The sequence below is a fragment of the Microtus ochrogaster genome, chromosome 4 (genome assembly GCF_000317375.1).
Source record: "Microtus ochrogaster isolate Prairie Vole_2 chromosome 4, MicOch1.0, whole genome shotgun sequence".
NCBI lineage: Eukaryota > Metazoa > Chordata > Mammalia > Rodentia > Cricetidae > Microtus > Microtus ochrogaster.
Window position 1 is genome coordinate 5,951,400 of NC_022011.1, and position 9,456 is coordinate 5,960,855.

The 9,456-nt window shown below is 47.5% G+C and overlaps 1 protein-coding gene across 1 annotated transcript in view; it reads right to left on the bottom strand.

Annotated features, from left to right (window-relative positions):
• The window catches only part of LOC101996643 (liver carboxylesterase-like), a 9,622-nt gene extending 8,162 nt beyond the window's left edge, over window positions 1–1,460 (bottom strand). The window contains exon 1 of the mRNA XM_005345518.1: window positions 1,324–1,460. Coding sequence (XP_005345575.1) covers window positions 1,324–1,399 — 76 coding nt within the window. The 5' untranslated portion in view covers window positions 1,400–1,460. The remainder of the gene's footprint in view (window positions 1–1,323) is intronic.
• Window positions 1,461–9,456: the final 7,996 nt, after the last annotated feature.

Sequence of the window (9,456 nt, forward strand, 5' to 3'; positions counted from 1 at the left end):
AATGAGATCTGATGCTCTCTTCTGGCCTGCAGGAATACACACAGACAGAATATTGTATACATAGTAAATAAATAAATATATATATATATATTTTTTTTTAAAAAAAAAAGAACAAATAATCCAATAAAAAATGGAGTACAGACCTAAACAGAAAACTCTCAACAGAGAAATCTAAAATGGCTGAAAAACACTTAAGGAAATGCTCAACGTCCTTAGTCATCAGAGAAATGCAAATCAAAACAACTCTGAGATTACATCTTACACCTGTAAGAATGGCCAATATAAAAACAAGCAAACAAACAAACAAAACAAAACTGATGACAACTTATGCTGGAGAAGTTTGGGGTAAAGGGAACACTCCTGCATTGCTGGTGGGAATGCAAGCTGGTACAGCCCCTTTGGATGTCAGTATGGAGATTTCTTAGAAAATTAGAAAACAACCTTCCTCAAGACTCAGCAATACCACTTTGGGGTATATATCCAAAGGATGCTCAGTCGTGCCACAAGGACATGTGCTCAACTATGTTCATAGCAGCTTTGTTTGTCATAGCCAGACCTGGAAACAATCTAAATGTTCCTCGACCAAAGAATGGATAAGGAAAATGTGGTACCTACACATTGGAGTACCACACAGCAGGAAAAATAATGACAGCTTAATTTTTCAGGCAAATGGATGGAGCTAGAAAACATCATTTTGAGTGAGGTAACCCAGACCCAAAAAAGACAATTATCACATGTACTCTCTCATAAATGGTTTTTAAACATACAACAAAGAAATTCAGCCCACAAATCACAATCCCAGAGAACCTAGACAACAATGAGGACACTAAGAAAGACTTACATAGATCTAATCTACATGGAAAATAGAAAAAGACAAGATCTCCTGAGTAAATTGGGAGCATTGGGACCTTGGGAGAGGGTTGAAGGGGAGGGGAGAGGCAGGAAGGGGAGCAGAAAAAAAAATGTAGAGCTCAATAAACATCAATAAAATTGAAAAAAAAAAGGAAAGAAAACTGACAGGCCACTTCTCTAGTTGACAAGATGACAGGTTCAGAGACGCTTGGCATTATGGCGGAAGTCTTGTCATCATGCACATTCTCTAGGAGCTCCAGCCACAGCCACATTCTGTCCCTGCTGGCTCCTCAGTACATGGTAACCTTACACATCTCTGACCCTCCATGTGCCATCGTGTGGGCTTTGGTGTAGGCATTAGAGGGCTCACAAATCCACACTTTGATCTGTCGTCTCCACAGCTCCTCCCTCCCACAAGCTCCCTCTGACTCTGCAGAACTGGGCAGCTCTGGCCCTGGTCCCTCTGCTCACCATGCACGTGGAGGAGGAGAAGCAGGAGCCCACAGGCCACAGCAAACAGCCAGCCAGGAAGTCTACCGAGTGGCATGGTTGAATCCCGGGCAGAAGTCTGTGCTGCTGCAAGATGACAGTCTCTCAGCAACAGGAAACAGAACAGGTAGGCCTTGCCCAGGCTAGAATTTATACTTTTCAGGATGTGGGTGTGGAAAATGGTTGAGTGGGGCAAAGTTCTTATTGCAGGAGAACTGATAAGGCAGAAGTCAGTAGGGAATCAATAGCCAGCAGGCAGGACAATGACACTTCTGCAGGTTCTGCTTCTTCCCTGGACTCTTGGATAGACATGGCATGGCATCTGAAGTCCTGGAATGTCAGAATTCCTGTCCTTGAATATGAAGTCACCATGATCCCTGGCCCTTTTACTCACCAACCCAATGTGGTGTGGGAGAGAAGATCAGGGAGCAGAGAGCTGTAACAGGAGAAGCCGCGGGGCTTCTGTGGGGAGGAACACACTCAAGATGTCTCAGATGGAGAGAAGTGAGAGAGCAGGAGCTCTGAGTGTGACCTTATCCTCTTCCCCCTCTCTCTTTCTCTCTCTCTCTCTCTCTCTCTCTCTCTCTCTCTCTCTCTCTCTCTCTCTCTGTGTGTGTGTGTGTGTGTGTGTCTGTCTGTCTGTCTGTCTGTCTGTCTGCCTGTCTGTGTCTGTGTGGGGTATGGGGGGGGTTGAGTTTGTGTATGCATGTGTTGACTATGAGTTCAATAACACCTTCAAGCCCTAGTGAAATGGTCCTTAATCTCCTTAATGTTATGACCCTTTAATACAGTTTCTTATGTTGTAAGTATCTCCAAACATAAAATCTGGCATGCAGAAATCCTGACATACCACCCCTGTGAAAGGCTCAATCAAATCCTAAAGTGGTCATGACCCACAGGTTGAGAACCACCACTGCCTTAGTGGCTAGCCAAGGCATCAGCCCACATGCACTCAGGTGAAGAGCTTTTCTCTCTGCCCAGCTCCTGAATCCAACTGAAGCTCTTTTTCAACTCTGCTTCCTGGTGTTGAAGATTGGCATTACAAAATGAGCATTTTGATGATGTCCTATGGCTGGCCTTCAAGGCAATGTAAAAGGTAGTGTCCTAGGATGACCTGGGTTTGTCATGTGCAGAAGTCTTGTGAGCATCGGGATCTAGACGATGGGGGATAGAGCCCTTTAATGACAGAAAAAATGTTTTAGGTGAACACAGAGACAGATTGAGTACCATTTATCACCTTTGTACAATGGAACATATTATAAGAGAAAGTTTTTAATACAGGGCCTAAAAAAAGTTTAGGGACAACAATAAAGTCAGAATATAAATTAATAATACAGGATCTGATGAGAATGATTAGTCACAAGGAACCAAAGAGTTCCTGGGGAATCTGTAAAAGTTAGAAATAGCCTTCCATACATGGACAGGTACTCAGGGTGACAGCAATAGGGTGTTATTTCCTGGACATTTCTGGACCTTCTGATGCTCCCTTCCCACTTCCAGGACACACCTCACAGTCAAACAGATTCACAGATGTCCTGAGTCTGTGAACATGAACCTCATAGCATCTCAGGCAGACTCAAACAACACACACACACACACATACACACACACACACACACAGCATTGCCTGTGCGGCACTGACATGAGAGCTGCGAGAGACACACACTGTGACTGCACACAAAATGCTGGCCTGCTGTGCTGGGGATCAGGAAATGAGGGATAATGGAACGTTCCCCTAAGGACCTAACAAACTACAAACTCTAAGCATGAGTGAAGATAAGTGTTTGGATACCATGGGTTTGTCGACTCTTCTTTACCTCAGAAAATGTCCCGCTTTGGGTGCTGTGCAGTCTTAAGCAGCCCTGCTCCTCTCTGCCTGGGAGTGCAGGGAGGGTCCAGGGAGACCCTCCTCCTGCTGTGTGTCATCTCTACAGCTCCACCTCCCTGGACCTCCCCTCCCACAGCACCACATTCAACACTGCAGAGTCTGGCAGACCTGATGAGTGGCAACAAGAAAAGTTAAAAGCCCCAAATCAGCCAAGCGAATCTTCTCCTGCAGCCCTCCCCATCTGACCCGCAGGAATCAGCATCTTTGGTGCCACCTTTGTGGATGAGGCCAGGGCAGCAGCCACTCACAGCCACCCAAGAGTGACTTCCAACATCTTTCTCAGTCAAGTGCTCACCCTGCCCTGTGACTTGCTGCCTGCACACACTGGCCTTCCAGACAGCATCTTTGTCCATGCATCTCACTGAGGGCTCCTGCCTGTGATGACTGACAGTTATTGCAACAGACAAAACCTACAGAAATGATCCTGATTAGAGCCTGCCTATACCCACAGTGCTTTATCTTCAAAGAAAACCTTGCCATAAAATCTTGTGTAATCTACACTGAAATGTCCTTCTGGCTGGAAGCTAAAAAGCCATATCCAGAAAATAAAATTATGTGAACATATTTCTTCTCTTTCTGTATTTTGTTTGGTTTTGTATTTTGAGACAGAGTATTATATGTAGTCCACGCTAGCCTGCTCTCTCAGCTTTCAGGATCTGGGTTTAAAGGTGTATCACAAAACATGCAGCTAATACACCCTTCTAAGTAATCCTGGGCATCGTCTGCAAGCCCCTGCCAATGTAATGTTCTCATGGATGACATAGGCCAGAATGGAAGAGGACAGACACACTCCATCCCTTTGGTTGCGTTCACCCTCGTCCCGCAAGGAATGACGCGACCACCAGAGCTCTTCTTGCTGCAGTTTATTCCAGGACTTAATTCACTTTCTCTCTCTTCCCCTCTCTTTCCTTCCTCTCTCCTTTCTCCTTTTTTCCTCTCTCTCCCTCTCTCTTTGACCTCTCTCCTTTCTCTTTGTCTTTCTCTCCTCTCTCGCCGGGCAAACCTCTCTTAGTCCTTAAGCAGGCATGGGCTGCCAATCCCGGATTGCCAGGTGGGCACTGCCCATAGGCCCACGCATATGCAGGCAGCTGATAATCATTGCGTGATCATAGCATAGGTCAGACTTTAGCCATAGGAGTTGATTATACATCTCCATCAGGTGTGATTCCACGCAGCTCGCTACACCCTTTAGTTATCTCTGACTCTGAGCTAGACAAAGAATACTCCAAACAGTAGCCATGATTGAGTCAGGCAGACCTTCCTGCTTGGAGAACCCTGGTGACCTCCCAGAGTCTGGTGACCCACAGCAGGGGTCACAGGCGAGGTGAGTTCAGTGGATCTGACTGGGGAGACTCAGGAAGAGACCAAGAAAGTTTACACTATCAGAGTGCAGAGGTGCAGGAAGGAGGTCAGTGTGTCCACACTAGGGGAGTGTAAGTGCTGCACACACACTGGGCATGAAGCCCTTTCTGGTTCAATTTCTGATAAGAGCCTGCGAGTTGCTGATAGGCCCAGAGCACACATGTCGTTTGCTCTGCAAGCCTGCACCAGGGTAGGTGTATGGTAAAGGAAACACAGGGACCACTAAGGTCAACTGAGGTATGTGGGACACCAGGAACTTTTGTGTGTCCCAATAACTCTGTGCCTTTTGAAGGCTGACAGGCCACAGTTCTGTCCTAAGGGGTGACACACTCACGGATACCTGGTGAAAATGCTGGAAGGGGGGCAGCAGACTTGTTCCGTGGCTGGGTTTTGGTCATTTCCCTAGTATAGTACAATCAGGACTTGTCCTATCCCCCTGCTCTCAATTAGATGCATACTCTGTGATCCCAGTTCCTGCCTGGGCAAATCTTGTATCCTCAATTCCCTGATTGAAGGAACAGCTGAGGTGTGGAGGTTGAAGGTCTCCAGGTCCTCCAAGCTCAGAGTCGGAGAACCAGTTCCTCTAGTTAACTGGACGGTATTGTAATCTCCCAAATCCTGGGCTTCTGCAGCAAACTGGAGGAGGGTCCCATGCACTCTGCCACTTAGTGCAGTGTCATTCAGGCCAAGACCATAGAGAATGTGGAACAGAGAGTCTCACTAGTCATTGTCTGTATATGAGGAAATTGTGAAAGAGTGGTGTGTGTGTGTGTGTGTGTGTGTGTGTGTGTGTGTGTAGCGGCAAGGGAGTAAAGCTCAAGGAAGCAGCTGAAATGAGACTCCACTTCACACCCATTTAATATAATCAAACTTAAGACCCATAAGCAAAAACGTTGGCAAAGACACGGAGCAACTGATACAACTACACACAGACAGAGGGGCAGTACAGTGATTAGATGGTGATTTGAGAAGGCAATTTCACCTTTTCTCTGAATGTTAAGCACATTTGTTCTATGACTCAACAATTCTACTTTCAGGACTTTAGCCCGAAGAAACAAGTGAATGTCTTCACACCAAGCCATGAGTTCTGTTTGTTTGCTTGTATTTTGTTTTGTTTTGACACAAGAGCTCTCTACATAGTCCTGGCTGTGTGAGAGCTCACATTGTAGACCAGGCTAGCTCCGACTCACAGATTCACTTGCCTTTGCCTCCTGAGCGCTTGGATTAAAGTCGTGTGCCACCGTGCCCAACTCAAAGTCTTGTTTGAAGACGTGCAGGACGGCTTGATTAAAATAGCCCAAACCAGAAGTCACTCAGATGTGCACCGACAGGTGAGTGGGTGCAAGGCGTTCACTCACAATCAAAGGAAAGTGTCATTTGAATCTCAGCGACATAACGCTCAATGACAGAATCTTTCACACATGACTCTTCTCCGTGATAGTGTAGACAAGACTCTGAGGGTTCTGAATTGTATTCTATTTCCAAACATCAGCTCCAGGAAGCAGTCAGTTGGTTGCCAGGAAACAGGGCTCACGTCAATGGTTAATGAAAAGAAGCACAGAGAAACACTTGTTGTTAGTCAGAAAACAATCTCATACCCGAAGTGGGTGTGGCTACATGTCTCATATTTTATCCCACTACCCTAAGCTGTGGGAGTAAATGAGTGAATTTGAGTGCATACTCTTATCATTTGACAAAAAAGCCCTACAAAAATAAGACAAGTGCTGAAATCTACAAAGTCCACCACTAACACTGTCTATCTGCTGAAATAAGCTTGCAACCAGCAATAGACTCAGGCTCTGGCAGAACCAGCCGGCCGTTGTGAAACTTTGACTTTGTCTGCCCTCTGGTGCCCAAGGTGAGCAATGCAAGAGTCGTCACTTCTTGGTGTCCTGTGGTCAGTTTTCAATGCAGTTTACGGAAAAAAGACAGACTTGGTGCACCTGGGAAAACCAGAATTCCAAAAAGGCGGTTTCTCAGAGGCAAAAAGCTATGGCTATCTCAGGCCTATAAGAAGATCTAGCTGTGTGGTGACAGAGATGAAATGTCTTAGGAAAAGACCGGCATACACCCCAATTTGGCACCCTTATAGGAAGACAAAGTAGAAGGGAGGGGTTTCGTTTTTCTTTGCTTAGAGGACAAATAAAAGAACTTACGAATGAAAATAAGGTAAGAATGGAAATTAATGACATGGGGGACCAAGGATAATAGGGGTGTCATAAGAGCCATGGGTGTGTAGGGAATTTTAAAAGGCATAAGGACCCTCGATACACGGATAGGTGCTCAGGGAGACGGGTAAGGGACAGCAGTCTCTTCTGATGGACATGCCTGGGCTTTCTGACACCCCCATCCTCATTTCGGAAACCCACAGTCAAACATCTTCACGGTATAGATGGGATCTCTGTCCACGAAACTTATGAAACACCAATCATGCCTGACACTTGTCACAGCAAGAGACAACTCGCTGAGGTGGTCGTTTAGAGACTCCTCAATAATGCTTCACCCTCTATGATGATATGAGAAAGTTGTGCCATGCTGTGCGGTGAAGTGAGCTGTCTTGGAGTGAAAAGTCCAGCTCCAGAAAGTTTGTGACCATACTGTGGAAAATAAACACAGGAGCTCACTCCTGTAAATCCTGTATATTCACAGAAGACCCTACCAGCTTGATGGTCCCTGTGAAACCAAACCTGGAAGGAAGGGAGAGGATGGGACTCAACCCTGCCCTCTAGTGGTTGTAAATGATTCTGACCACGGCAGTTACAGATTTTTCTAAGCAGGGAACAGGATTGGGTCAGGCTGACGTTTCTGCCACCGAAGGCACTGGTGACCTCAATAGCCTGGTTGGCAGCGGGCAAAAGAGAAAGTCTGGTAGGGAGGGGCTAAGGGATAAAGTAAGTGCTGCCTCCTTAGGGTAGGTCAGATTCAAGTGGCCTAGCAGGGGTCACCAGGGTACACATTAGGATGCCCTGTGGTGAGAGACATAAAGAACTGCGCATGCGCGCGCTACTGCCTGACACATCCCCTTTGCCCTGGAAGTCAAGCATTGTTTTGCCCCAGGTCTAAGTGTTCTACATGGGGAACAGAACACAGGGGCCTCCTAGTGCAGGTGTGGGGTGTGGGGCCAGGAGTTTCTGTGCCTTCCTGGACAAGGAACCTTGCTGGGAGCCCTTTTCATCAGTCAGTCAATGCCAGAGAGCACATTCAGAACCAAATGCCAGAAGGAAGCCGTTATTACCATCATTATCCCACGGTGAGTAACAGCTCCAGCCACTTCCACAGCCACTCACAGAGAATGAAAATGTCCCAACCCTCACCCACCCACCCCCACCCAGAGGTGTCTAACCTCCAAGTTCAGCACTCCTCAGAGCTCCTTGTGCTTGACTGGATCCTGTGTTGGATGTCCTCAGAAATACCTGACCCTCCCAATGCCACAAGAGACCCTGGATCTGTAAACGTTTTTGGCAGTTCATTGGGTGGGAATAACTCCATACCCTAGCGCGCTCTCTCTCTCTCTCTCTCTCTCTCTCTCTCTCTCTCTCTCTCTCTCTCTGTGTGTGTCTCTCACCTGTCACGGTCTCCCACCAGCAAGGAGACCTGCCAAGGCCTTGGGTGGCCCACCACTGCCCCTCGTGGGACTGGCCTCAGGTCACCTGTGTTATGTTTATGAACGATAACACTATCCCCAATCATCTACCCTCCACAAGCTCCTCTCTGGGGTGCATCCTCACCCTCAGGCTCAGCCTCTGACTCTACACAATTGTGTAATTCTTATTCAAGTCCCTGTGCTCTGCAAAGGTCTCCTCCTGCACTGGGAAGAGGGTATGGCCCACATACCCCAGCATGTAAACAGGCAGAAAGTCTGTCTGCCACATTACTTTAACTTCAGCGTCTTGGTCTGTGTCTGCACTGTCGTTAGGCAGTGCTGTGTCTCACGGACAAGCAACAGAATATCAAGGCTGCCTCCAGAAGCTTGACCCAGACACTGTAGGCTAAGCACACGGTGTGCCTGGAAAGATCATTGTGCCCGCAGGAGAATTCCTGAATAGGCTAAGGTTACAGGCTGCAGTGTGCCTCTGACCAGCAAGCAGGGGAGATCCTCCAAGAGGTCCTTTGAGACATCAGGAACCTTTTCCCTAAGTCTTGAGTCCTTGTGTTAACTTTCCCTGTAATCACATTCCCACTGTGGGGTTTTGCCTGGAAAGAAGAGTGCAGGAAGCTGTAAGTAGTACATTCTCGGGCCCCAGATGGAGAATAGGGCGGACCTTCGGGGAATTTGATCTGGGTAAGGAGAACTGCACGTGCACACACAGTGAGAGCTCGGTGGAGAGGGGAGGAGGGGGGGCTCATCCCCCCAAAAAAATCCTTTTTGCTTCCAGGACTCATAGTTTACGGGCTCCACCTTCAAGTATACATCATCTTTTCTATTTTAGTTCCTAGCCTGAGAGGCTATGTCGGCCCTCCCCAACTCATACGTAAATATGACGTTCTCAAGTTCATGATCGCTCGTCTACTTTAAAAGCATGTAATTAGTGCCTGCCGATCCCTGTTCGGGGAAAACAGCGTGACTTTTGTGGATCTACGGTTCCGTGATAGCCGGAGAGCAAGTTTGAGCATCCGAATGCCTTTTCGGCCTAACCTCCTGAAGAGGGTGGTTTGGGTTCAATCTCGAGGGGCTTTTAGTGCCCTTGTCAAACGGTATTGGCTTCTGCGTTCCAGCTCCCAACAGGATCGCACGGCCAAGAGCCGCGGGGGTCTCTTCTGATACTCTGGCGAGAGCTACCAGCATTTCCCCGGCTCCGCGTAGGCTGCACGACAATATTTTGCAAACTACCGGTCGAGTCCCAGGAGCGTGGCAGGTCCCTTGC